General features: G+C 51.4%; 3 protein-coding genes across 24 annotated transcripts in view; 2 read left to right on the forward strand and 1 right to left on the reverse strand.

The window, feature by feature from the left end:
• The window catches only part of PPP2R5D (protein phosphatase 2 regulatory subunit B'delta), a 23,234-nt gene extending 12,506 nt beyond the window's left edge, over positions 1-10,728 (forward strand). For 2 of the 7 annotated variants that reach the window (XM_081518717.1, XM_081518718.1), the window contains exons 3-16: positions 5,214-5,424; positions 5,652-5,851; positions 5,941-6,051; positions 6,173-6,265; positions 6,706-6,836; positions 6,974-7,033; positions 7,145-7,253; positions 7,458-7,511; positions 7,818-7,988; positions 8,095-8,222; positions 8,857-8,958; positions 9,051-9,123; positions 9,273-9,389; positions 9,536-10,728. In XM_081518717.1, the coding sequence (XP_081374843.1) occupies positions 5,214-5,424; positions 5,652-5,851; positions 5,941-6,051; positions 6,173-6,265; positions 6,706-6,836; positions 6,974-7,033; positions 7,145-7,253; positions 7,458-7,511; positions 7,818-7,988; positions 8,095-8,222; positions 8,857-8,958; positions 9,051-9,123; positions 9,273-9,389; positions 9,536-9,673 (1,698 nt within the window). In that variant the 3' untranslated portion in view covers positions 9,674-10,728. The remainder of the gene's footprint in view (positions 1-5,213; positions 5,425-5,651; positions 5,852-5,940; positions 6,052-6,172; positions 6,266-6,705; positions 6,837-6,973; positions 7,034-7,144; positions 7,254-7,457; positions 7,512-7,817; positions 7,989-8,094; positions 8,223-8,856; positions 8,959-9,050; positions 9,124-9,272; positions 9,390-9,535) is intronic. The other 5 variants (XM_081518719.1, XM_081518720.1, XM_081518725.1 and 2 more) reach the window with 4 other exon arrangements.
• Positions 10,613-14,353, reverse strand: MEA1 (male-enhanced antigen 1). Of its 7 annotated transcripts, none has more exons than XM_081518751.1 (5): positions 14,149-14,353; positions 12,450-12,746; positions 11,503-11,782; positions 11,315-11,417; positions 10,613-11,005 (listed from the first exon to the last, which is right to left on the reverse strand). In XM_081518751.1, the coding sequence occupies exons 3-5, from the start codon at positions 11,770-11,772 to the stop codon at positions 10,854-10,856; spliced, it is 525 nt and encodes a 174-aa protein (XP_081374877.1). In that variant the 5' UTR covers positions 11,773-11,782; positions 12,450-12,746; positions 14,149-14,353; the 3' UTR covers positions 10,613-10,853. The 7 variants fall into 7 exon arrangements, with proteins under 7 accessions (XP_081374877.1, XP_081374879.1, XP_081374878.1 ...); XM_081518753.1 differs by having other exon boundaries at positions 12,450-12,772; XM_081518752.1 differs by having other exon boundaries at positions 12,450-13,165.
• Positions 12,644-25,997, forward strand: KLHDC3 (kelch domain containing 3). Of its 10 annotated transcripts, XM_081518729.1 has the most exons (17): positions 12,644-12,765; positions 13,459-13,618; positions 14,027-14,073; positions 14,860-15,072; positions 15,281-15,457; positions 15,610-15,725; positions 15,909-15,980; positions 16,089-16,302; positions 16,383-16,469; positions 16,619-16,727; positions 16,866-16,939; positions 23,553-23,700; positions 23,836-23,902; positions 23,980-24,084; positions 24,367-24,441; positions 24,526-24,643; positions 25,090-25,997. In XM_081518729.1, exons 4-17 carry the CDS (start codon positions 14,919-14,921, stop codon positions 25,224-25,226), a joined length of 1,653 nt encoding a protein of 550 aa, XP_081374855.1. In that variant the 5' UTR covers positions 12,644-12,765; positions 13,459-13,618; positions 14,027-14,073; positions 14,860-14,918; the 3' UTR covers positions 25,227-25,997. The 10 variants fall into 10 exon arrangements, with proteins under 10 accessions (XP_081374855.1, XP_081374854.1, XP_081374853.1 ...); XM_081518728.1 differs by lacking the exon at positions 13,459-13,618; XM_081518727.1 differs by lacking the exons at positions 13,459-13,618; positions 14,027-14,073 and having other exon boundaries at positions 12,644-12,731.

Here is a 25,997-nt window from a genome sequence, read left to right on the forward strand (position 1 = left end):
CTGCAGCATGCTAGGCTTCCCTGTCCTTTACCACCTCCCAGAGTTTGCTCAAATTCACGTCCATTGAGTCAGTGATGCCATCCAACCATCTCATCCTCTGTTATCCCCTTCTCCTCCTGCCCTCAATCTTTCCCAGCATCAGGGTCTTTTTTAGTGAGTCGGCTCTTTGCATCAGGTGGCCAAAGTATTGGAACTTCAGCTTCAGCATCAGTCCTTCCAGTGAATATTCAGGGTTGATTTCCTTTAGGATTGACTGGTTTAATCTCCTTGCAGTCCAAGGGACTCTCAAGAGTCTTCTCCAGCACAAGTTTGAAAGCATGAGTTTGTCGGTGCTGAGCCTTCTTTATGATCCAACTCTCACAGCCATATGTGACTACTGGAAAAACCATAGCTTTGACTAGATGGACCTTTGTCAGCAAAATGATGTCTCTGCTTTTTAATAGGCTGTCTAGGTTTGTCATAGCTTTTCTTCCAAGGAGTAAGTGTCTTTTAATTTCATGGCTGCAGTCCATCTGCAGTGATTTTAGAGCCCAAGAAAATAAAATCGGTCACTGTTTCCACTGTTTCCTCATCTATTTGCCATGAAGTGGTGGGACCAGATGCCATGAAATTAGTTTTTTGAATGCTGAGTTTTAAACCAGCTTTTTCACTTTCATCTACATCGAGAGGTTCTTTAGTTCCTCTTTGCTTTCTGTCATTAGAGTGGTATCATTTGCATGTCTGAGATTGTTGATATTTCTCCTGGCAGTCTTGATTCCAGCTTGTGAGTCATCTAGCCAGGCATTTTACCTGATGTACTCTGCATATAAGTTAAATAAGCAGGGTGACAATATAGAGCCCTGATGTACTCCTTTCCCAATTTAGAACCAGTCCGTTGTTCCATGTCCAGTTCTAACTGTAGCTTCTTGACCTGCATACAGGTTTCTCAGGAGGCAGGTAAGGTGGTCTGGTATTCCCATCTCTTTAAGAATTTTCCACAGTTTGTTGTGATCCACACAGTCAAAGGACTTCCTTGGTGACTCAGTTGGTAAAGAATCCACCTGCAATACAGGAGACTTGGGTTCGATCCCTGGGTCAGGAAGATCCCCTGGAAAAGGGCATGGCAACCCAAACTAGTATTCTTGCCTGAAGAACCCCATGGACTGAGGAGGCTGGTGGGCTACAGTCCATAGGGTCTCAAAGAGTTGGACATGACTGAAGCGACTGAGCATGTACACATGCACACAGTCAAAGGCTTTAGTGTAGTCAGTGAAGCAGAAGTATATATTTTGTTTTGAATTCCTTTGCTGTTTATATGATCCAACAAATGTTGGCAATTTGATCCCTGGTTCCTCTGCCTTTTCTAAATCCAGCTTGAACATCTGGAAGTTCTCAGTTCATGTACTGTTGAATCCTGGCTTGCAGTATCTTGAGCATTAACCTTCCTAGCATGTGAAATGAGCGTAATTGTATGGTAGTTTGAACATTCTTTGACATTGCCTTTCTTTGAGATTGGAATGAAAACTGACCTTTTCCAGTCCTGTGGCCACTGCTGAGTTTTCCATATTTGCTGGCATACTGAGTGCAGCACTTTCACAGCATCATCTTTCAGGATTTGAAATACATCAGCTGAAATTCCATCACCTCCACTTGCTTTGTTTGTACTAATGCTTCCTAATGCCCACTTGACTTCACACTCCAGGATGTCCAGCTCTAGGTGAGTGGCCACACCATCTTGATTATCTGGGTCATTAAGACCTTTTTTGTATAGTTCCTCTTCTTGCCACCTCTTCTCAATCTCTTCTGCTTCTGTTTGGTCCTTACAGTTCTGTCTTTTATTGTGCTCGCCTTTGCATGACATGTTCCCTTGGTATCTCCAATTTTCTTGAAGAGATCTCGTCTTTCCCATTCTCTTGTTTTCCTCTATTTCTTTGCATTATTCACTTAAGAAGGCTTTCTTGTTTCTCCTTGCTGTTCTCTGGAACTCTGCACTCAGTTGAGTGTATCTTTCCCTTTCTCCTTTGCCTTTGGCATCTCTTCTTTTCTCAGCTATTTGTAAGGCCTCCTCAGACAACCACTTTGCCTGCTTGCATTTCTTCTTCTTGAGATGGTTTGGTCACCACCTCCTGTACCATGTTACAAACCTCCATCCATAGTTTTTCAAGCACTCTGTCTACCAGATATAATCCATTGAGTCTCTTCCTCACCTCCACTGTATAATCGTAAGGGATTTGATTTAGGTCATGTCTGAATGGTCTAGTTGTTTTCCCTACTTTCTTCAGTTTAAACCTGAATTTTGCAATATGGAGTTCATGATCTGAGCCACTGTCAGCTGCAGGTCTTGTTTTTGCTGACTGGGTAGAGCTTCTCCATCTTCAACTGTGAAGAATATAATCAGTCTGATTTTGGTGTTGACCGTCTGTCAAGATCCTGAAGGTTACCCAGCTAATAAACAGTACAATCAGGGGTCAGACCCAAGTCTGTGCTCTTGACCATCAAGCTCCACAGATAAGGATTTGGCTGTTCCTGCAACAGAGAAATGGAGGCTTAAAGTGGGGAAAGTCCGAGGCACCCCCGGCTCTGGCCCCGCTGGCCTTCTGCCTCTCTCCCCCATCCGCCACCGAGGTGTGATCTGTCCTCCACCTACAGGAAGAGAGACCCCAGACTCCAGGGTGCCTTGTACTCTCTAACCAAAGTCACGCTGGTTCGATGTAGTCCTGGCAAGCGAGGTATTTGGTGGCTGCTCTTGCCCCACTTCTTTGGGTTCTCCTGGTCGGATTGGTGTCTGGGGCTCATTTCAGGTGGAGGAGAGGGCCAGATGGCCGAAGCGGTCGTGAGCTACGCTGGACTCACCCCCTGCCGCAGGCTGGACCCAGCGCTCATCTCCTGCCTCTGATCCCTGGATAGGTCACAAGCTTGAGATAATTGTTTTTATAAAAAAATTCAGAGCGCACAAAGCATAATGTCTGTCTTCCTCCTCACCCCTTATTGCAGAGAATTTCATATTCTCCTGTTGTTTTTTTTAAGTATAATTAAAAAAAATTTTTTTTTGTTCATTGTTTTTTTTGGCTGTGCTACATGTGGGATCTTAGTTCCCCAACCAGGGATCGAACCCACGCCCCCTGCAGTGGAAGGGCAGGAAGCTTGGAGTCCTGACCAATGGGCCACCAGGAAATTCCCCCCATTCTTATTTTATGAAGTGTGAGTTTGTGGAGGGGGCTGCAGAGGAGGTGGGGATGGCAGGTGTGAGGACAGAAGCACAGCTTTCCTGTGGAGTGGGTCCCCAACCAGATGTGACCTCACTCCCATGGTCCCCCCGCAGTCTCTTCTCTGGTGGGGGCAGAGGCTGTCCTGTGGCTGGGTCTCCCCTCTCCCAGCAGGGGGTTCTCCTGTGGGTGAACAGCCCTGCAGACCACCTGGGTGCGTGCTTCTGAAAATGGGCTTCATGGGGCTCTGACACCCGTGTCCAGGATGAAGTAAAGAAATAGCTTTAGGAAATTAGCTGTATTTCTCCCCCTTACAAAAGCAGTGTCAGCCTCTAAAAAAAAAAAATTAGAAGAGTAGGAAAAAGTCGTCTAATTCTGCCATCACAGGAGATAGTCATGAACACAGTGCACCTGTTCTTTCTCTTTCTTAATGGGGTTTTTGGTTCTGTGCATGTGTTCTAATGTAGGTGAGCTGATTTTGTATATACAGGTTTGCATTCTGCTTATTTAACAGCATAGGGAGCAGTTTTCTCTCATTCTGTAGTTTTAGGCTTTTTGTTTTATTTTTAATTTTTATCAATATGGTAATAGTTCAGAAAGTCAGATAGTGTACTCTTTATATATATATGTATATTTTTAATTAAAAAAAATTTTCTGGCCACGTTGCGTGGCATGTGGGATCTTAGTTCCCTGACCAGGGTTTGAACCTGCACCCCCTGCATTGGAAGCATGATGTCTTAACCACTGGACTGCCAGGAAGTCCCAGATAGCGCTCTTGGGCTTGTAATGAGCAGGGCAGCCCTGTCCCTGGTCCTTCTTGTCCTGTTGTGGCAGCCACATTGAACTCCTAACTCTTTCCTTGGAGGTTGACTTTTCTACTCCAAATAACTTTTCTTTACTGCTTTTTAAAAAATTTTTTTGAGGTTCAGATATCTCTTGACTGCCTAATGTGGAAAATTAAGGCCCCAGTGTCTTATACCTCTGTATACAATTTTCCCCTCCTCTCAAAATACTTACCATCCATTTTGGGTAAATTACTATGACTGTGTAAATATTTTTCACAGCTGAACCACGTATGATTACATTGAGTACATAGTTTTCATAAACATAATTTTAACTCTATGATTTCCATGTATTCATTTATGTATTTGCCATTATATGACCATAAAAAGTACTTTCACACCAAACCTTTTTTTATATTTAGGATTTTTCATTTTTTTAAATTTCTACGCCCTTTAAAAATTTTTTATTTATGTGGCTGTGCTTAGTTGTGGCTTGTGGGATCTAGTTCCCTGACCAGGGATAGAACCTGGGCCCCCTGCATTAGGAGTGTGGAGTCTTAGCCACTGGACCACCAGGGAAGTCCCTATTTAGAATTTTTCTTAAACTGCATTTCTAGAAGTTAAACTGCTGAGACATGAGAAGGAATTTATTTCTTTTAACTTTTAAAGAATGTCACACATTCGGTAAATGATAAAATACAGTAATCTCCAGTGTACTGCCTGATGAATTTTTATCTATGTTTTTGCTATGAACCACCTCCACGATCCAGTCAAGATACAGAATGTTTCCATTAGTCAAAAGGTTCCTCATGCACCTTCTCAGTCACTTCCCGCATCTCCCTCCCCTCCCCAGCACGCACACACCACTGGCATCTCCCCACTGGCATGAGAGCCACTGGTCTTACTTCTGTCACCATCAGTCCATCAGTTAGCTTTGCTCTTGAAGAACACGAGTGAGTGTTCTGAAGGCTCTTCCTACACAGGCAGTGGGCATCGCTTTGGGTGACATGGCTTTTAGGCCACTCACTCCCTTCCAGGGCCATATGCCGAAGTTTCCTGTGACTCTGGCCTTGGCTCCTTCGGGGCAGGAGGCAGCTGTTTGCTGCTCAGGTCTGTAGAGTCATAAATGGACCCAGGGCAGGGGGATGTGGTCGGAGGGAGGGGGTGGAGGTGGGGCAATGGACCAGGCCAGGGGTGGGAAGCAGAGCTTGGCAAGTGGACTTCAGTGAAACGCTTGTTTGACCAGGCCCAGCCCCAGCCGCAGCCCCAGCCCCAGCCACAACCCCAGCCACCATCATCCAACAAGCGTCCCAGCAACAGCACGCCGCCCCCCACGCAGCTCAGCAAGATCAAGTACTCTGGCGGCCCCCAGATTGTGAAGAAGGAGCGACGACAGAGCTCCTCCCGCTTCAACCTCAGCAAGAACCGGGAGCTGCAGAAGCTTCCTGCCCTGAAAGGTAGTCAGGGAAGGTCAGGGGGGCTGGGGGATCAGGCCGAGGGGACAGTGGGCGTCGGCAGAATGGAAGTTTGGGGGTATTTGGGGGTTGGACATTCTAGAGAATGTGAGGGAGGTTGCGCTGGGGTGCCAGGGGAGCAGGATGGCAGCAGGAAGGGGGAGGGGAAGGCCCTGCGAGGTGAGCAGGGCAGGGAGGAGACCTGACCGTGGCCCCCCTCCCCGCCCCAGACTCGCCCACCCAGGAGCGGGAGGAGCTGTTTATCCAGAAGCTGCGCCAGTGCTGCGTCCTCTTCGACTTCGTGTCAGACCCACTCAGTGACCTCAAGTTCAAGGAGGTGAAGCGGGCGGGACTGAACGAAATGGTGGAGTACATCACCCACAGCCGCGATGTCGTCACCGAGGCCATTTACCCTGAGGCCGTCACCATGGTGGGCGCTGCGGCAGGGGAAGGCGGGCGGGGCAGGGGCCCCGGAGGAGCCCAGACGGAGCTCTGACCTGGGCCGTCCCTGCCCCTCAGTTTTCAGTGAACCTCTTTCGGACGCTGCCACCTTCATCGAATCCCACTGGGGCCGAGTTTGACCCTGAGGAAGATGAGCCCACCCTGGAGGCCGCCTGGCCGCATCTCCAGGTACCAGGGCAATTGGGGCCGGGGCCTAGCTGTGGGCAGTGGGGTGCTCTGAGCCCCGCAGCAAGGGGGCGCTCCCAGTCCTGGGGAATGCCCCTAAGTGATATTCCTTTCCCCCCCGCAGCTCGTCTATGAGTTTTTCTTACGTTTCCTCGAGTCTCCTGATTTCCAGCCAAACATAGCCAAGAAGTATATTGACCAAAAGTTTGTCCTTGCTGTGAGTCCCTGAGGTTCCTGCCTTCCCCTCCCTCTAGTCCATGAACTCTAGCCCCTCATCCCGACTCATCCCAGCTGCTTCTGCTGAATATCGGTACTGTATTGGGTTTCAGCTGTGTCTACTGCAAACTGACTTGGGGGTCTAAACAAACCTGTGTTCATAGAAGCTTCCAGCATACTGGAAGAAAACACAAAAGCAGCGGAGGTACTGCTCACTGCCCCACCCCCCTACCCCACAACGGGGTACGCAGGGTGCACACCCAGACGTCACCTGGGGGAGAGCAGTAGCATAGAATCACTCTTTCCAGAGGCTTGGCTCCACATGCCCTCTTTGACCTCAGAGAACCTCTGAGCTTCCCTTGGCCAGGACCCAGGTCACCCCAGCCCTGGCCTTCCCTCCGCTCCGGCCTCACTGGCTCCTCTCCTCCTGCCTGCTCCCAGCTCCTGGACCTGTTTGACAGTGAGGACCCTCGAGAGCGGGACTTCCTTAAGACCATCTTGCATCGCATCTATGGCAAGTTTTTGGGGCTCCGGGCTTATATCCGTAGGCAGATCAACCACATCTTCTACAGGTGAGGCCAGGAGCTGGGGCTCAGGAGCAAAGCAAGCCCCCCACTAAGGTGGAGGTGGGAGAAGGGCGGTAGGCGGGACTTGGAGAAGGGCGGAGGAGTATCGGGGGTTATCAAGAGAGCCTCTGTACCTCCCTCAGGTTCATCTATGAGACAGAGCATCACAATGGGATTGCCGAGCTCCTGGAGATCCTGGGCAGGTGAGAGGCAGGGCGGGGGCACACAGGTCTGGACAAGGTTGGGCAAGGGGAACAGGTACATTGAGCTTGGACTTGGCCCTTTGGTCCTAACAACCCTCCTTTCCCTCCCAGCATCATCAACGGCTTTGCCTTGCCCCTGAAGGAAGAGCACAAAATGTTCCTCATCCGGGTCCTTCTTCCCCTCCACAAGGTCAAGTCCCTGAGTGTCTACCACCCTCAGGTGAGCTGCCTTCCTCCTGGTGTTCGCTGGCCCTGGGGGCAGAGAAAAGAGGGAGGGGGAAGCATTCCAGCTTCGATGCAGCGGCAGAGGGAACCAGGGCGGCATTCCTCTCTGCCTCTCCTTGTTCTGAGGTCTGGTCTGTTACCGACCTCTGTGACCTTCTGAGCCCTCACGTCACCTCCTTTGTCCCTCAACCGCCCACAGCTGGCATACTGCGTGGTGCAGTTCCTGGAGAAGGAGAGTAGCCTCACTGAGCCGGTAACTACCCTCCTGGACCCGGGGTCCACCTCTCCCCGTCATCAGTCCTTGCCAGTGGGTACCTTTTGAGCAGCACCGGAAGCAGGTTCCCAGGAGGGATGTAATCCAACAGGTGACATGATTTCCTCTCTGAAGGAGCAGGAAAACCTTTGTACACCCAGATCCAAGCTGGAGAAACACCAGCACTTAGCCAAGGCCACCCAAGCTGTGCCCACCAGGGTCAGGGAGGAGAGGGCAGGAAAGCTTCCTGGAGAAGCAGGCAGTTGTTGAGGGCGAGTTTTATTCCGGGTCCTCCTCTCCTTGCAGGTGATTGTAGGCCTCCTCAAGTTCTGGCCCAAGACCCACAGCCCCAAGGAAGTGATGTTTCTGAATGAGCTAGAGGAGATCCTGGATGTCATTGAGCCTTCAGAGTTCAGCAAAGTGATGGAGCCTCTCTTCCGCCAGCTTGCCAAGTGTGTCTCCAGCCCCCATTTCCAGGTGAGACCCAGGCCCAGAAAATCTCAGCCCCGGCCTTCCAGAAAACCGAGGCAGGGCTTCAGCCTAGTGAGCCATGTCCCCACTGAATCCCACCGATCCCCACCAGGTGGCAGAGCGTGCCCTCTATTACTGGAACAATGAGTACATCATGAGCCTGATAAGTGACAACGCTGCCCGAGTCCTCCCCATCATGTTCCCTGCGCTCTACAGGAACTCCAAGAGCCACTGGAACAAGTAGGGAACTGGGGTGGCGCTGGGCAGTGAGGATCTGGTTTTGGAATGTGGGAGGGTGGGGATGGACTCAAGAGCCAGTAGTCTCACCTGGTCTCTCAGAGAGCCAGGGCTGGCACCCACTGCATATTAACAGGGCCTTGAGGGACTGACTGGGGAGAAAAGATACCCACATGGGAGATCTGTGCCACCCAGCAGCAGATTAGTGGCCTCTATCGCATCTCTTCTTGAGGTCAGATATTCTGCAGCTTTGGAGAGTTAATTCCATGTTGTGAGAAGCTGATGTGATCCTCTTAGACTATATTAAATCCCAGCGTCATAAAAAAGCTTTCCTGCTAAAAGCAAGTGTGCTGGGAGGCCATTAGTGCTGGGTGGAAGAGTGGGAAGTAATGGGGAAGAGTGGGCTCTTGGGAGTGCTGGGTTCAGGCAAGGACGGACAGGCAGACCTATATTTGTAAAGGGCCTGAAATGCCAGTCTCAAGTCACATGATCTGTCCAGAGCAATGAGCTTATAGCATGCAGAGGCTGGTGGGATGGGAGTCCACTGAAAAGCTCTCAGCAGAGAGCTGAATTGAGGCCCTGGCACAATAAGGGTAGTGACTCCTCTTATCTACCTCGTCTTTCTTCCTGGCCGCAGGACAATCCACGGGCTGATCTACAATGCCCTGAAGCTGTTTATGGAGATGAATCAGAAGTTGTTTGATGACTGTACACAACAGTACAAGGCCGAGAAGCAGAAGTGAGTCTCTCTTGGGGGGTGTTCATCTTCCACACCAGCCCCCATGCTTCTCTCTCAGTCCCATCCAAATCCTGTCTTTGCTTCTTCCCCAGGGGCAGGTTTCGAATGAAGGAGAGAGAAGAGATGTGGCAAAAGATTGAGGAGCTGGCCCGACTTAATCCCCAGGTGAGCTGGTTCTGCCATCCCCCTGCACCCCCTGCACCAAGGGGTCTGGCTGGGGCTGGGGGAGGGACGTTTGAGGAGGGCCGGGAAGTGGACAGGGTCACACACCACCCGGGTGGCTCTGGCCATCTGTCCGCCTCCTTTCCTCCCAGTATCCCATGTTCCGAGCACCTCCCCCTCTGCCTCCCGTGTACTCGATGGAGACCGAGACCCCCACGGCAGAGGACATCCAGCTTCTGAAGAGGACGGTGGAGACAGAGGCCGTGCAGGTAGGAGCGGGGAGCACAACGACGAGACAGCCCTGGGAGGGAGAGCAGGCCGGAGCCGCAGAGCTGAGGACTAAGGGGAGGAAAATGGTGGGGTTACTCAGGGGGACTCGGTCGTCATCCCCTGCCCTCTGCACATGCACACACAGATGCTGAAGGACATCAAGAAGGAGAAAGTGCTGCTCCGGCGGAAGTCCGAGCTGCCCCAGGACGTGTACACCATCAAGGCACTGGAGGCGCACAAGCGGGCGGAAGAGTTCCTAACTGCCAGCCAGGAGGCCCTCTGACCTCCTTGCCTCCCACCGCAGGGCCATGGCCCACTCGACCCTGGGACACTGTCCCAGCCCTCCTCCACCCTCTGCTCCCCACTGGCTGACATGGGGCAAGGCAGGGCCTCTCTGCTCTGGGGAGTGGGGGACGCGGCCCTGGAAGCAGGGGCACCCAGAGAGTGGCCCCTCTTCTCCCCCAAACATGTTCATGCCTCCCTGCGCCTAGTACAGACAGGCTGGGCACGGCGGTGCTCGGCGCTCAGACGATGACGATGACGTGGGGATGCCTGGCCCCCTCCTGCTCCTCACCCCACAGCTACCTGAGGCTGCTCTGAGAAATACACGGGAATAATACGCTCCTCTCCCCCTCAGCCCCAGGTGCCCCCTCCTCGTCTCCCTCCCCTGCAAGCCTGTAGGGGGCAGCAGGAGTCGATTCTCACCAAAGTTATGTCAAGCCCCACTGGCCCCTGGAGTGAATTAGCCGGAGGGGAGCCAACCCCCAACGGCCCAAATAGGCCCCCAGCCCCAGAGGCGTGCAGGCTGATGGGGCTACATTATTTCCTCTTACCCCTTGCCTGACCAAGACAACGTGGGAGGGCAAAAGGAGAAAAGCATAGGCTCTGGACCACAGCTGATGAATAGAGGGCCCAAAGGGACCGAGAGAAGGGGATGAACAGACACCTGACCCTATGCCCCCTCTCCGGTGAGCAGCAGCCCTGGGATCACTGACATGGAAGGGACCACCCCGGGGCTGACTGCTTTCCTGTGCTGTTGGTCCCCAAAGCTAAGAAGAAGGAAGCAGGGAGCAGTGCCCCAAGCATGGCTCCTCCAACACCTATTTATTTCCTTGTTTGTGTTGATGCTGGGCAGGTCCTCACTTGTCCCTTTCAGGTACCTTGGAGGGGTGAGGGGCTGGGGAGGGCCAGACCCAGGTTCCAAGGGCGCAGGCAGTGCAGCTTTTGGCTGTGTACATAGGGTGCTTTATTCTCCACAGAGTGATACATGCTAAGGTGGGTTGGGCTTGGGCTGATGTCCCCATATGTACAGAACTGAATAAAGTGGGTCTCTGAGAAGTCTGATTTGCCTTGATGTGGAGGGGAGCTGGGAAGGATGGAGATGGATGTGACAACCAGGATGTGTTCAGTCCTGTGCTGGTTCTGGCCTGGAATGCAGGGAGGTACAGCAGCTCTCAGGGTGGTCACTTCCAGGCAGGGGCAGCCTGCCGGGCTTGGAGGGCCTTCTGTACCACATCTTCCCACTGGGCATCTGATATCTCGCGAGCCCAGGCAGGAACCCCTGGCGCAGGCAGGCTTATGCCAGCCATCATCCTTTTCACCAGCTCTACATGTTCTGAAATCACAAGCAGAGACCAGTTAGTGGGTAGGAACGATGGGACCAGCTCCCCTCCCCATTCGTTGAATTAACTCAGAGATTCTGGACTAGTAAGGTCACTGAATCTGTCCGGTTATTCCTAAGGAAGCCTGCCCATCCTGCCAGTCTAAAAAAATAGCATTTCACCTGGATTCTGAAGTCCGCAAAATCTTAGATTACAAACTATTCTTTTAGGAGCAGGATGTTCCTCTGGGACTTCCCTCTATTGGCACTAACCAGTCCCCTTCTTCCATAATTATGCCAGAGTAAAAGAAGGATCTCTTTTACCTGGGTCCATGGGAATAGAGCTGTGGTTATTCAATGCTGTAGCTCCCTGCTCATCTTCGTCCTCACTTTCTAGCGGTGGGTCCGGCAAATGAAGCCCCAGGGCCTGCAGAACCAGAGAAGACAGTTCAGGGTCAGTTCTTCAGGGACTCCAGCTCCACCTGCTCAGGAACAGTGCCTCCTCCACATACCTGGATCCGATCCTGGATATCAGCAACTACATCTTCTCCATCCCCCACTGCTGCCAGTTCCACCTCCTCTTGTTCAGGATCTTGGTTCAGAGGCTGGTAGGAGTAGCCAGCTGGTCCTGCCCCTGTTTCCTCTTGTTCTTCCTCTGGTTCCTCACTGCTCCAATCCCCAATGCCTTCCGTGGGGCCCTGATGTGGCCCGAGTTCCTCAGTCTGATTGGGGAAGATACGTTCAGGACCCATGGTGTCTCCCCCTAGAACTACTGCTGCCATCGGGCAGGGGCTGCAAGAACAGGGAGGCAGGAGAACACGGATCGGATGAAATTAAATCCACCTTCAGCCTCTCAACCAGCTCCTGGTGGTTTGCTGCTAAAGTCCACAAACATTTAAACGCCTCGTGTTTCCTGAACTCCATACCACCCAGCCTGTCCTGGCCCCTCACCTCTTAAACCTACTCTTATACCTAATCGAGGCCCACCCGCCTTTCTCTGCCAATTCTTAAATAGCAGCCCAACCGGAGGCCATGCCACCTCCCAAAAGACACCCCTTCGAGAACGCCCCCTCCCCCCAATCCACTTAGGAACTCCGGGTCGCCAAACAAGATACCTCGGACTAGGCATACCCGCCCCCTTCTCTCCCCTCCAGGGGCTTCCCCTCTGTACCGCCTGACAAACGCCCTTCGGGCCCCTGGGGCTCCCTTCAAATGGCCCAAATTGCGGCGTTCCCCACCCGCCCCACCGATTCTCCGCAGTGGTGTTTCCGCGCGCCTTACCCGCTCAGAGCCCGCGACCGAACCCGCACCTTCACTTCCGGCGGGGCAGGACGTGCGCGGGGGGGGGGTGCCCAGACCTCCAGCCCCGCCCCACGCTCGTGATTGACGGGAGCTTGGACGAAGAGCCCGCCCCTTGCCCCGCCTCCACCACCTTCTCCCAGACCCAGGACTACATTACCCAGTAAAGGCCGCGATCTTTGACACGTATCTGCACACCGTCTCCTCCGGCCCCTGCCCACTCTTCGGCAGGTCCAGGCCCACCGGAATCTCGTGGACTACAAGTCCCGGTACGCTTCGAGCACTCAGCTCGGACTGCACGTGCGCATCCAGCTGCCCGCCGGAAGGACACAGCCTGGCTGTGTTTATCTCGTTGGGGACAGAGTCGTCGGTTGGCGCGCAACGGGTTCTAGGCTGCAGGCAGCGCGAGGATCCGCGGCCCCGCCCCGGCCCGGCCTGGCAGGTAGCCCGGGGTGGACTGAGGGACAAAGAAAATTGTATGGGCTGGGGACGCCCCAGCCTAGCGCTGGGGTCTTGGGGGAGGGGCCTGAGAGTGATGCGGTGGGGGCTGGGAGGGAGCTGGGGGATGATGGGAAAGGATAGTGTTAATGGGGAGGGTGGTGAGGAAATCGGTGGGGGACACCTGGTAGCTGGAGGAGGCCCTGAAGGAAACTGGGAAGAAGATCGGGTTAAGAAGGGAACGGGGAGGCTGAGGATAATGGAAGAAAAGGGCGCGGGTGTCTGGCGTTGTGGGGGCGGGGAGGTTGGGATGACTGGAAGGCGACGGGGATAGCGTCATCTACAGGGAGGAATATGTCAGGCGGAAAGGGGTCGATGAATATTAGCTTCTTTTTCCCCTTAGTGGAAGAGCAAAAATGAAGGGCTGTCACGGTGGAGCTTGGAGTTGTGGGGAAAGGAAGAAGGAAAAAAAAAATGCAGAGCTCTCAGGAGATGAAGAAGGGCCAGAAACTGGGAGTGAAAATTGCAGGAGAATAGGAAGGGGGGGCAGGTTCCTGAGGGGGATTGAAGATGCTTGAGAATGCGGCAGTGATGGAGGATGGGAGAGACCCTGGGGCCTTGTTCTCTCTGAGCTTGAGTTGTTTTTTGGGAGGAGAAGCCATGGGGTTTTTCCTCCACCTTTGCACGGAATTGCTTCTCTCTTGCCCTCTGAATGCTCTACCTTGATCTAGCTGAAGGGGAAGGTGGAGTCTATGAGGGAAGATGAAGATCTCCCATTCTTAAGCCTGTCAACCTCCTTCCTATCTGTCCCCATAAGCCCAGATCCAAGAGCTTTTGGATTGAGGACAGGAGTAATGAAGTGAGAGTGGTTTCCTGCTGGGGCTATTTCAGGTGTGGCAGAGTAGCTATTTAAAGCCTGGGGTTGGGGGTTGAGGGAGGTTGGGTAGGGGTGGAGGACTGGCAAGCCATCTGAAGCCCATATGTCTTGCTTGTGAGGGGCCGCCATACTTGAGCTTTTTGTGTGCCTGAGGTTCTGCCTGGTGCTTCCCTCTGCCAGGGCTTCTTGAACAGGGAGCAGATGATCCACCCAAAGCTATTTGATGCCTGCTAGTGAAGGCAGTACCAGCTGTAGGAGACCTGCCTGATAGAGCCTTCAAATGTGCCCATTATCACTAGGTTGGCGGGTTGTCTTTAAGAGACCATGACCTCTCATGCCAGGGTCTTTTTCTTGTCCTGGCCAAGGGCATTTTTGCTTTCCTTTCCCTTTCTATTGCACATCCCTACCCCCTCCCCTTTCAGGGACCCGAGTAGGAGAACTGGAAACAGCTTGTTCTCTATCACAATGGGTAGGTTGGGCAAATGGCAAGAGGAGAAAATGCTGCCTCCCCACCCCCACACCTCAATCCCCAGCAGACACATACCTTTCTGGCTTAAGTTCTTGGCAGGATACCAGGTACAGCTGTCAAAGGGACTCCTCGTGCCCGTGAGGGGCCCTGGGTGACCCCGATGACAAATGCTTAGCTTGACAAGCGCCCTCGGAAGAGGGGCTAGCCATCCATGGAGGTCCCTGTCCTGGATCGATCCTACCCTATCCTGGATCGAGGGACCGTTCCACTCTAAAAGCCTAAAAGCTTTCTGCGTGGAGGCACTCGTGCCAGCTTTCAATGGACAGTCTGGGGCTGGCTGGGCTATTAATAGCTCTGAGTATTTTGAGATCCCTCTCCCCACCTCAGAGCACAGAGATTCTTAGAGAGGTGGCAGTAAGCAGAGCAGGGCCAGAGAGACAAGAGAACTCACTGACCTGGGAAGGGGGCTCAGAGCTTGGGCCAGGCCAGGGACAGGGTACAGCCTCCATGGGGAGGGGCGACCATGCTGAGCCCTAGTTCAGCAGTGTGAGCTGCTAGGCAGGTCAGAGTGGCCCCTCCCTTCGCTGTTGGAGAACACGGGGGCCGGGGCTAGCTCCCTGACCTCGGCGGCTCCCCTGGGGCAGAGCCAGCCACCTGAGCTGCGGAGGGGCGGTGTGGGAGGGCCACCAGGGTGACACTTACAGGCAAGGGCTAGTCTGGGGCAGAGTCACGGTGCACCCGGCGAAGGCCCCGCCTGAGGAGCCTGTGGCCCCAACTTGTGTGCAGGTAGCAGAGGCAGCAGGCCGTGCCGGGGGGGCATGTTGCTGTAGCCAGAGGCCCAGGGGATGTTACGGTGGACCGTGCACCTGGAGGGCGGGCCCCGCAGGGTGAACCATGCTGCAGTGGCTGTGGGGCACCGCGTGTACTCCTTCGGGGGTTACTGCTCAGGTGAAGACTATGAGACACTGCGTCAGATTGATGTGCACATTTTCAATGCAGGTAAGCGAATTTGGGGACCGTCCCTGGGTACCCGCATCAGGGAGGGCAGTGGGCGGTGGGTGCCCACATCAGGGAGAGCAGTGGGTGGCTGAGCGAGGTTTGATGGTGGTCCCCATGGCCAAAGAGGGTGGGGGAAACCCACGTGGTTGGGGAAAAGGTGGACAGCCTAAAGGGAGGTTCCCAGGGCTGAGCAGAGCTGTGCCTACAGTGTCCTTGCGTTGGACAAAGCTGCCTCCGGTGAGGCCCGCTGCTCGCGGGCAGGCTCCCGTGGTACCCTACATGCGGTATGGACACTCAACCGTCCTCATCGATGACACAGTCTTCCTTTGGGGCGGGCGGAATGACACCGAAGGGGCCTGCAATGTGCTCTATGCCTTTGATGTCAGTGAGTATGGGTCTCAGAGTGGCTGTGTTCTGCCAGATGGTGCCTCAGGGGGCCTGGGAGGAGTGTGTGCTGAGGGGGCTGGGAGTAAGGTGCCCTGGAGTCTAGGAGGGAGTGTCAGCTTGCTTACTGGGCCCGCCCTCTGCCCTCTTCAGATACTCACAAGTGGTCAACACCCCGAGTGTCAGGAACGGTTCCTGGGGCCCGGGATGGACATTCGGCTTGTGTCCTGGGCAAGACCATGTACATTTTTGGGGGCTACGAGCAGCTGGTAGGTCTGGAAGCAACCAGAGGTTTAGGGTGGGAATGAGGAGGAGGAAGGGGAATTGAAGGTGGTGGAATGGGAGGCTTTGGTTTGCTTGCAGGTTCTGAGGTGAGGGGCTTGGAGGATTGGGGAGTGACCCCTGCCCCTCTCTTTTATTCCTTCCTTCTCTTCCTTTCTCGTCCCTGTCAGGCTGACTGCTTTTCCAATGACATCCACAAGCTGGATACCAGCACCATGACTTGGACCCTGATCTGTACAAAGGTCTGCCCTTTTTCCTCTCTTCCAGACACCCATCCTCAATTTAAGAAACCATAGGGAGCTCAAACTGAAAGCTGACCCTCTCTCCGTGCCGTCTTTGCTCCTGCCCAGGGCAACCCTGCACGCTGGAGGGACTTCCACTCGGCCACAATGCTGGGCAGTCACATGTATGTCTTTGGGGGCCGTGCCGACCGTTTTGGGCCATTCCATTCCAACAATGAGATTTACTGCAACCGCATCCGTGTCTTTGACACGAGGACCGAGGCCTGGCTGGACTGTCCACCCACCCCAGTGCTACCCGAGGGGCGCCGGAGCCACTCAGCCTGTGAGTGTCTGTTAGGTCCCTGCTGAGTCCCTGTTCCCCCGCATCGTTCCCACACTATTGACACACCTCTCTCCTTCCAGTTGGCTACAATGGGGAGCTGTACATTTTTGGTGGCTATAACGCAAGGCTGAACCGGCACTTCCATGACCTCTGGAAGTTTAACCCTGGTAAAGAGCACTGCCTTTAAGGGGGAAGGAACAGGGTGCCATGGAGGTGGGGGTGTAAAAGAAAAGAATAATCCTGAGTAGGTGAGGGGTGGAGTGGAGAGGATATCTGGACGAGCAGGTACTAAACCTCCATTTAAACTTCTCTTCAGTGTCGTTCACCTGGAAGAAGATTGAACCGAAGGGGAAGGGGCCATGTCCTCGCCGGCGCCAGTGCTGCTGTATTGTTGGTGACAAGATTGTCCTCTTTGGGGGCACCAGGTCAGGAGGAGAGAGGGGAGGGCTCCAGGAAAGGCCAGAGCCCTTGGGAGTCAAACAACTCCCATGGGAGACATCTGAGCAAGAGAGTCTCGTGAGTAGCCTTTGCTCTGTCCTTCATTTCTGCTTTTGATCCTACAGTCCGTCTCCAGAGGAAGGCCTGGGAGATGAATTCGACCTCATAGATCATTCTGACTTACACATTTTGGACTTCAGTAAGTACACTTATTCCCAAAGTGCTTCTGCCATCAGGGTCCCTGTCTTTGGATGGTGATATCCAGAGCTGGACCCTTTCCTTGGCTTTGACCATCTCCCTCTCCCGTAACTCCTCCTTTAAAGGCCCTAGCCTGAAGACTCTGTGCAAACTGGCTGTGATTCAGTACAACCTGGACCAGTCCTGTTTGCCTCATGACATCAGGTACAGTGAATGGTTGGAAGGGAGGGATTAGTTGAGGGTGAGTGGGCAGCATAGGCATGACCTGATTGACTCAGTCTAAGTGTGGAGGAGAGAGAAGATTTTGTTCTGTCGTGTACTTGTGGAGAGGGCCCTGGAAGGAAATATAATAAAACTGTCAGCTGAATAAATTATAGCGAAAAAAAATCCAGTTTTCAAACCAAGCTCAGAAGCATCACTTCCTGACCTGAGCTTATACAATTATTTCTGTTAACCTGCTGAAAAAGTTTGATTAAATCTTAGAACCTAAGAAAAAAGACAAGTTTAGGAGTCTCTAGATCACATTAATTCCAGAAGTAAGGGCGGTTTTTTTCTAGCCACTTCCCTTTGAATTCTATTCTTAGGTCTATATCAAGCACCGGAAGCTACTTTGTATATAATTGTACTCTTCTGGATCATTCTGTGACACTTTCCTCTCCTTGTATCAGTTCAGCTTAACTCCTCTTGCTGAGGTTCTGTGTGTTCAGTATTCAGTATTGATACTCAGGTGATAGAGGATACAAGGCTGAACAGGTGGGTCCCAGGTTGGCCCAGGACTGACACGTGTCTCAAGTGCCTAATACCAAGTAGACTGCAGCCTTGGTATAAGGAGGTACTTGGTGAAATTTTATAGAATGACTGTTGTCAAAAAGACAGGAACTGAATTTTAATATGGTGGGATGGGTAGCTTGGGGCTTTAAGAGACTGGGAGTTGAGAACAAAACCTGGCGTTCCTGGTGGGAGGAGGGGCTTTCTGGTTGGATCTGAGAAGAGGAGGAAAGGTAGGTTGGGAAGTTTCATTGAGATGTATACACAGATGGTTTTCTTCAGGTGTTGGGCATAAGACTATTGATATATAAACAAAAACAGGAAGTCCACAGGAGCTTGCAGGTGGATGAGTGGGTGGTAGTGGATTTGGTGGTGGGTGGGACCTGATTGTTAAACATAACAGGGCTGTAAGGAAGAGGTGGCTGTGGGTGGCTGAGCTTTAGAAAGTTGAAGGGACTGGTGTGTTCACTGCTCTGTAGGAGCAATTTTGGATTTGGGGGCGGAGGCTCCCCCTTCTCTCCTTTCTGCCTGTCAATTTTGGCCTTCCAGGTGGGAGCTGAATGCCATGACCACCAACAGCAATATCAGTCGCCCCATCGTCTCCTCCCATGGGTAGGAGGATGTCTCTGCCACCTTCCTTCCTGAGCCTGCTGTTGTCCTCACTGCCCCTGCCCATCTCTTCCCCCGCCTGCCCCTTTGGACCTTGGACTTGGTATACCTCCGCGTGGAGTTGTTGGACTAGAGGTGTTTTCTGTGCTGTGAACTTAGTGGGGAGCTGTAGCAGGAAGGGCTAGGTCCCTTCCTCCTTGGGCCGAGGGCCCCTTCCCCTTGGTGCTCTGTCCCATTCACCTCCCTCCAACTGCTCCTGGGTTCTGCTCTGCCCCAGGTCAGCCACAGGCTGCTGGGAAGTGACGGGAATGGGAAGGAGGGAGAAGCAAGCAGTGTGTGAGCCTCAGGAGCTTCCCCTCCCCACTCCCTTTTCCACCTGTTCCCCCCCTGCTTGAGCCATGGGCATTGATTGCGAGCTGAGAGGAGTTGCAGCTGTTGGCATGAAATCTCCTTCTCCCTGACCTGGGGAGGCGAGGACCAGCAGATAATCCCATCCTTCCTTGAGCTGTTGCTGTACCCTGACACTCTCAGCCAGCTCAAATTTTATACAAATGAATTAAAAATCTCCAAACGTGTGATCTCTTTTTTGTGGAATACGACAGGGATGGCAGGAGTTTACAGTGGGGGCAGGGTGCTGAGACTCTGGCTTCTCAGCCAAGAGCATTAGGAAACCAGATACCACCACGACCTGGCCGGAGTTTCTCCGGTGTGGAGTGCAGCGCCATGCGACAAAAAGCTGGCGACGTTCTGTCGACGGGTCGCCCTTTTCCGCCCAGGGAGTGTACCCCGGCCGCCCATCAGCAACTCGCTCGGCCCCTGCGGTGGGCGGGATCTGCGCTGCTGACGCAAAGCCTTCCGGAAGGGGCGGGGCGGAAGCCTCCATGGCGGAAGTAACGCCATTAGTCTTTGATACGCCGCTCAAGCCATGCCGAGAGCAAGCTCTCGTGGCCTGGCGGCTGCAGTGTCTCCCAGTGGGGCTCAGGATGGCGGAGAGGACGACGAGGGCCTGCAGAATGGTGAGGGCGCGGTGCCGGGACGAGGGGCAGCGCTGAGGGCCGGGAGAGGGGCTCCGCGTCTGGTGCGGGCTCACCTTGAGACTGTCGAGTTGTCTGAAAGGCGCAGACACCGGGAGCGCCCCCCAACGCACTAGATAGTGGGGAGTGAGAGAGGATACTTACTGGAGTTAGGACACCCTGAGCAGTTTTTTAAAGGGCAAAGAGGGTTTTTCGCAGGGAGAAAGCGTATGTTCCAAAGCAGAGTCAGAAGGGCATTGATTATTGGGGGAGGCTTAGCAGGTGAAGATTCAACAAATTTCGCCGACATTATTGAACATCTGTTGTACGCAGGCACAGTTCTAGATGCTGGAGATACAACAGTGAATAAAGCAGCCCCAAACTGCTCTCATGAAGCTTACTTTTGGGAGGTTGGGGAAAAAAAAGGCACGGAGACATCAGGAATTGCATATTTTTAAAGGATAAATTTTATGGTATATGAATTATACTAGCTTTTGAGAAAGGTGATAAGAGCTTTGAGGAGAAAACAGGGGAGGGGTTATGGTTTTAAGTAATCACAGAAGGCCTCACTGAATAGGTAGCATTTGAGAAACCCTGCGAAGGAGGTGAGGAGAATACAGCTGGTGAAAAGTGTTACAGGCAGAGGGAAAGTCAGGTGCGGAGGAACTGAGATGGGAATATACCTTCTTGCTTAGGAACTGCTTGGAGGCCAGTTGACTGGAGAGGAGTAGGAAAGAAATAGAAGAGAGCAGAGACAAAATGGAATAGGTCACATGGGATCTTCAGGCTGTTACAAAGCCTAGAGCTTTTACTCTTGAGTAGGATGGAAGCCATTGGGGAATACTGAGTTTGGAGTAAGTGATCTAAAAAATATGTATGTGGAAATGAGGTGGGAGTTATAAGATAAGTTTGCCTCTTTTTTTTGGAAAGAGAAAGCTATTTTGTTATTTAAAGAACTTAAAGTGAAAACTTCATGTCTCTAGTAGTTTCTTTCCTTTTTTTAAAAATAGTTTTTATTGGAGTATAGTTGATTTACAATACTGTGTTACTTTTAGGGGACAGCAAAGTGAATCATTTATACATATATCCACTTTTTTGGATTCTTTTCTGTATGGGTCAGTACAGAGTATTGACTAGAGTTCCCTGTGCTATACAGTTGGTCCTTATTCAGTTCAGTTCAGTTGCTCAGTCGTGTCCGACTCTTTGCGACCTCATGAACTGCAGCACGCCAGGCCTCCCTGTCCATCACCAACTGCCTGAGTCCACCCAACCTATGTCCATTGAGTCAGCGATGCCATCCAGCCATCTCATCTTCTGTCGTCCCCTTCTCCTGCCCTCCATCTTGCCCAGCATCAGGGTCTTTTCCAATGAGTCAGCTCTTCGCATCAGGTGGCCAAAGTATTGGAGTTTCAGCTTCAACATCAGTCCTTCAAATGAACACCCAGGACTGATTTCCTTAAGGATGGACTGGTTGGATCTCCTTGCAGTCCAAGGGACCCTCAAGAGTCTTCTCCAACACCACAGTTCAAAAGTATCAATTCTTCGGCTCTCAGCTTTCTTTATAGTCCAACTCTCACATCCATACATGACCACTGGAAAAACCATAGCCTTGACTAGATGGACCTTTGTTGGCAAAGTAATGTCTCTGCTTTTTAATATGCTTTCTAGGTTGGTCATAACTTTCCTTCCAAGGAGTGTCTTTTAATTTCATGGCTGCAGTCACCATCTGCAGTGATTTTGGAGCCCAAGAAAAATAAAGTCTGACACTGTTCCCACTGTTTCCCCATCTATTTGCCATGAAGTGATGGGACCAGATGCCATGATCTTAGTTTTCTGAATGTTGAGCTTTAAGCCAACTTTTTCACTCTCCTCTTTCACTTTCATCAAGAGGCTCTTTAGTTCTTCTTCACTTTCTGCCATAAGGGTGGTGTCCTCTGCATATCTGAGGTTATCGATATTTCTCCCGGCAATCTTAATTCCAGCTTGTGCTTCCTCCAGCCCAGCGTTTCTCATGATGTACTCTGCATATAAGTTAAATAAGCAGGGTGACAATATACAGCCTTGACATACTCCTTTTCCTATTTGGAACCAGTCTGTTGTTCCATGTTCCAGTTCTAACTGTTGCTTCCTGACCTGCATACAGGTTTCTCAAGAGGCAGGTCAGGTGGTCTGTTATTCCCATCTCTTGAAGAATTTTCCACAATTTATTGTGATCCACACAGTCAAAGGCTTTGGCATAGTCAATGAAGCAGAAATAGATGTTTTTCTGGTACTCTCTTGCTTTTTTGATGATCCATTGGATGTTGGCAATTTGATCTCTGATTCCTCTGCCTTTTCTAAAACCAGCTTAAACATCTGGAAGTTCACGATTCACGTATTGCTTGTCCTTATTAGTTATCTCTTTTCTATATAATAGTGTGTATATGTCAATCCCAGTCTGCCAGTTTACCCCCTATCCCAGATTTGCCTTTTAGACATCTCTCCCATGTTCGGTGAACATGAACTTGGGCAAACTCCGAGAAACAGAGACAGAGAGTCATGGTATGCTGCAGTCCGTGGGGTTGTACGAGTCAGACACAACTTAGCGGCTGAACACCAACAACTGCCAGAGTCCAGCTCCAGCTGGTCCAGGGGTTCCTTCAGGAAGGACGGCGTCGGCGATGCGAAATGAGAAGACACAGCGAATCTTAGCGTGTCCAAGTGTCTCCCAACTTTATTGTTTTTAAGACAGCTTTTATATTTTTAGTGGTACATAGAAACAAATGTAAAGTATAGAGTCATACCAATTCAGCTTAATGGGCATACCAATTCAGCTTAACGGGCATATCAATTCAGCTTAATGGGCCAGCAGTTTTGACCTTCATCGAAACCGTTTGCATGTCTTTAGTTACAAAAAGCCTCATTTTGTTTACATCATCTTCCGGCATGGGGGCCTGCTAACATCTTGTGACTCTCCATTGATAAGGGTTGATCAGTCAGAACACTTGTATCAGGCACAGCAGGAAAGAATTCATCAATAGAAAGTTTTAAGGTTAAAACCTGTTTTCGGTAATTTACTCTACGCCTTGAGCTTAACAGAAAAGAATGTGGTTCCACAAAGTCATAGAACAGCAAGCTGAAGGTCAGCTCTAAGTAAGAATCATCAGTTAAATCAACAATTGTCTTATTATTTGTATTAAAGCTAAACTTTTATTTATATAAATTTCTAACTATTATGCTTTCATTATATAGGCTAAATACGTTAAGTGTAAAAACATAGTGAGTAAATATAGACTAACAGTTTCATAAAGCAATATTTCTTATATTTCCTAACAAACCTTTTTCCTACGAAGGGTTCTGTGCCCATTGGGGCTTTTTGTGTGGAGGCTCTCAATGCTGTTTTATTGTTAAGGAGCAGTCATGCACATTAGCTCCAAAGGCACAGGCTTATTTATTAAACAAACTAATATGCTAGCAAGAGGAGTTTAGATTAAAATACTCTATATCCTAGATAATCTAATAGGGTGCCACCGTTCGGGGGCCGTATCGATCAGGGTTCCAGATTGATCTATTTAGGAAGAGATCAGGAAAGGCTTTTTACCTAAGTCACAGAAAGAAGAGGTTTATTATAGCAAGCATCAGAAAGATAGATATCATCTTTAAGGTGAGCGCTGAGGCAGCCTTCCGAGAATTCCCTGAGGCCTGAGTTGCTCTGCTCGTCAGGTCTCCTCCTCATGACTCTGTCATGAGTGGGATCTCGTGAGCTGGCTCCCAGCAAACAACTGAGGCTGAAGTTGAGCCATAGCTTTGAAAGCAGTGAGACTGGTGGTTGGGCGAGCAGTAAGGAGGCTAGAGCACTAAGTGAGGTGAGATGCTGAGCGTAAACTGAACCAGAATAAGGGTAGCTGAGCAACGAACGGAGATAGAGGTCTTTGTGGGAAAACCTGTGAAAGAGAAATTTAAAAGAGAAGCGGAAAAAGACGAGACTGTGGGTTAGTCCATCTCCAGCCTTCCGTGCACACCTTCCTTAGCAAGGTGAGGCCCCAGGTAGCTGGGACAGTTGAGGCCTTAGGTGTCAGTGGAGCACCATTACAGCCTGTGTTGCCCGGAGCCTGCAGCGATCGGTCTGAACGGGTTATTGGAAAGGGTCACTTACCTAAGGAAAGAGGATGGGGCAATGTCTCTGCAGCAATGGCAGATGCTGAGCTGAGTTGCAGTCCCCCCACCCCCACTTTCCTTTCACAGACGCATCTCACATGTCATTTGAGGAGCTGTTGGAGTTGCAGAGCCAAGTGGGGACTAAGGCCTACAAACAGTTGATAACGGGAAGCAGCACTAAGAAGCAGAGTTCTAGACCAGCTGTCCAAAAAGCGTGTGTTGCAGATAAGCACAGGTGAGGAGCAAGGCCTTTCCTGGGGGTTGGAGGGAAAGACACCTACTTGAGTAGATGTCTGCTTTCTTGGGTGGCAGGTGGGAGGCCTTTAACGAGACTGGCGTTCCCTTGAGCTGTCCTTCACTTTCTCCATAGGCCTCTGGAAATGTCAGCCAAGGCCCGGGTGCCATTTTTGCGTCAGGTTGTCCCCATCAGTAAGAAGGTGAGGAGGAGGCAGTGAGCATTTTCTCAGGGAAAGGAGACAGAACAGTTCTCTTACATTCTCTGTTCTCTCCAAAGGTAGCCCGGGATCCCCGCTTTGATGATCTGTCAGGGGAGTATAATCCTGAGGTGTTCCATAAAACATACCAATTCCTGGATGACATCCGAGCCAGAGAGAAAGAAGTGAGTAGCATGAGACTGGTTTGTGGGGATTCCAGGAGGGACTGGAGCACAGGTTAGAGAGGCAGAGGGGAGCAGGGCGAATCAGTTTACTAGTTGTGTGATCATTGGCAAGATACTTAACCTCTTTTCACTTCAGTTTCCTTATCACAAAAAGCTAATAGTTCCCATTTCATAGTGTTAATGTGAGTTAACGTATGTGAACCTCTTAGAATGATGCTTTGCACAAAGTTTCAGCTAACATTTACAGAATGCTAACCATCATACTCATTTTCCAATGTGGAGCTGGTGAAAAAGCAGCTGAAGAAGCGCCGTTCAGGGGAGGAGCATGAGAAGCTACAGCAGCTGCTTCAGCGAATGGTGAGAAGGTCACAGTATGGGGCGGGAGGTGATTCACAGTCCTTGCTATTCACCTGTCTCACCCCTCTCATCTCGGCTCCCCAGGAGCAGCAAGAAACGGCACAGAAGGAACGAAAGCGGCAGCAGGAGCTGCGACTGGCCCTGAAGCAGGAGCGGCGGGCTCAGGCCCAGCAGGGCCATCGGCCATACTTCCTGAAGAAATGTGAGTGGGGCACAGCTATGACCCGCAAGTCACAGGGACAGAGATTGGGTGGCCATAGTGACTGGATACTGTGTTGGGGGTCCTGGAGCTACCTAAGGGAGGCATGATGGCTGCATCCCATGGTAATTTAGAGGAAAGTAGAAATATTAGTAGTAGGGAGTCATTGTTTGTAACCATTCTCATATCCCTAATGAGATTGTGGGCAGGGAGTGTCACTTATCTTTGCCACACCCCCTCATATGTTGGGTTGGGCACAAAGAAGGAGCTCATAGTTGGTTGAATTGAGAAAGAGTGGAGTTGTGGAAGTCAGCTTGCTTTTACACACCAGTGAACTCCTGACAAGTCACATATCCCTGCGTAGTGGTTGCGAATTACTGACCTGGGGCAAGGGGAGGCAGGGGGACTTTGTCCTTTGCTTACTGACTTTCTTTCTCCTTGTCCTCTAGCTGAGCAGCGCCAGTTGGTCCTGGCTGAGAAGTTTAAGGAGCTGAAACGAAGCAAGAAGCTAGAGAGCTTCTTGAGTCGAAAGAGGCGCCGAAATGCAGGGAAGGACAGACGACATCTCCCTTTGAGCAAAGAGTAGTAAGGAACCGTGCTGAACTCTGCTGCTGCCCTAGTGAGAAGTGCATCTGCGGGGACACTTTTGGGCTTGGCCTGTTCTGGTTCTTTCCCATTCAAGGGCGAGGGTCACAGCTGCCTTGGCTCAGAGATGACTCAAAGCCTCTTGGGCTGCCTGAGGGCTGAAAAGGAAGAGCGTACGAGCCTTCTGCCATACCACACTCCCTCTGCTGGGATCTGGGTCATCATCCTCGTGTCCTTCTCCCATCCTTGCCTTAATGACTCTGATATAGAAGGAAAGGACCTTGAGGCTGGTTGAAGGCCATAGAGTCTGTGAGTGGCTCTCAGGACTGGGACTTCATGCAGGAGCCAGCTCATAAACACTCTTGTCTCTCATCTTTTTATCCTGCTGCTTTTGTGGGTGGCCCAGAACTACTGTTTCAGGGGCCACATGTGAGTGGGCAGTAAACCTAAGGCTCCTACAAAGTGGGAAGTCAGATCAGAGCCCCTTCCTCCTTCAGCCTGACAGATGACACCAGCATTCAAAGAGGGACCCAATCCCACAACTCAACTTCTTAGCTTTGGTTTTAGATGCAAGGGGAGGTAGGAGGTGGGGACAGAAAGTGTCCCTGGTGATAGGTGAGTGCAGCTGGCTTTCAGTATCGGGTGGAGAATTCATACTGCCTGTGGACTGGAATATCTTCACGCTACAATTCAGTTTAAAGTGCTCTCTGATTGGGAGTGCCTCCAGGTACCTGGCAGAAGCAAATACATTCCTCCCTCTCTCTTTTTAAAA

Source organism: Giraffa tippelskirchi, chromosome 8 (assembly GCF_054371585.1).
Source record: "Giraffa tippelskirchi isolate mGirTip1 chromosome 8, T2T-mGirTip1v1.2.pri, whole genome shotgun sequence".
NCBI lineage: Eukaryota > Metazoa > Chordata > Mammalia > Artiodactyla > Giraffidae > Giraffa > Giraffa tippelskirchi.

Coding starts and splice junctions, on each gene's coding strand:
- MEA1 (XM_081518751.1), bottom strand. CDS start 11,772: ATGGCAGCAGTAGTTCTAGGGGGAGACACCATGGGTCCTGAACGTATC. Junction 11,418..11,502: donor ATATCCAGGATCGGATCCAG/GTATGTGGAGGA, acceptor CTGGTTCTGCAG/GCCCTGGGGCTTCATTTGCC. Junction 11,006..11,314: donor CTCTATTCCCATGGACCCAG/GTAAAAGAGATC, acceptor TTGTGATTTCAG/AACATGTAGAGCTGGTGAAA.
- KLHDC3 (XM_081518729.1), top strand. CDS start 14,919: ATGTTACGGTGGACCGTGCACCTGGAGGGCGGGCCCCGCAGGGTGAAC. Junction 15,726..15,908: donor TTGGGGGCTACGAGCAGCTG/GTAGGTCTGGAA, acceptor CGTCCCTGTCAG/GCTGACTGCTTTTCCAATGA. Junction 23,701..23,835: donor TGTGTTGCAGATAAGCACAG/GTGAGGAGCAAG, acceptor CTTTCTCCATAG/GCCTCTGGAAATGTCAGCCA.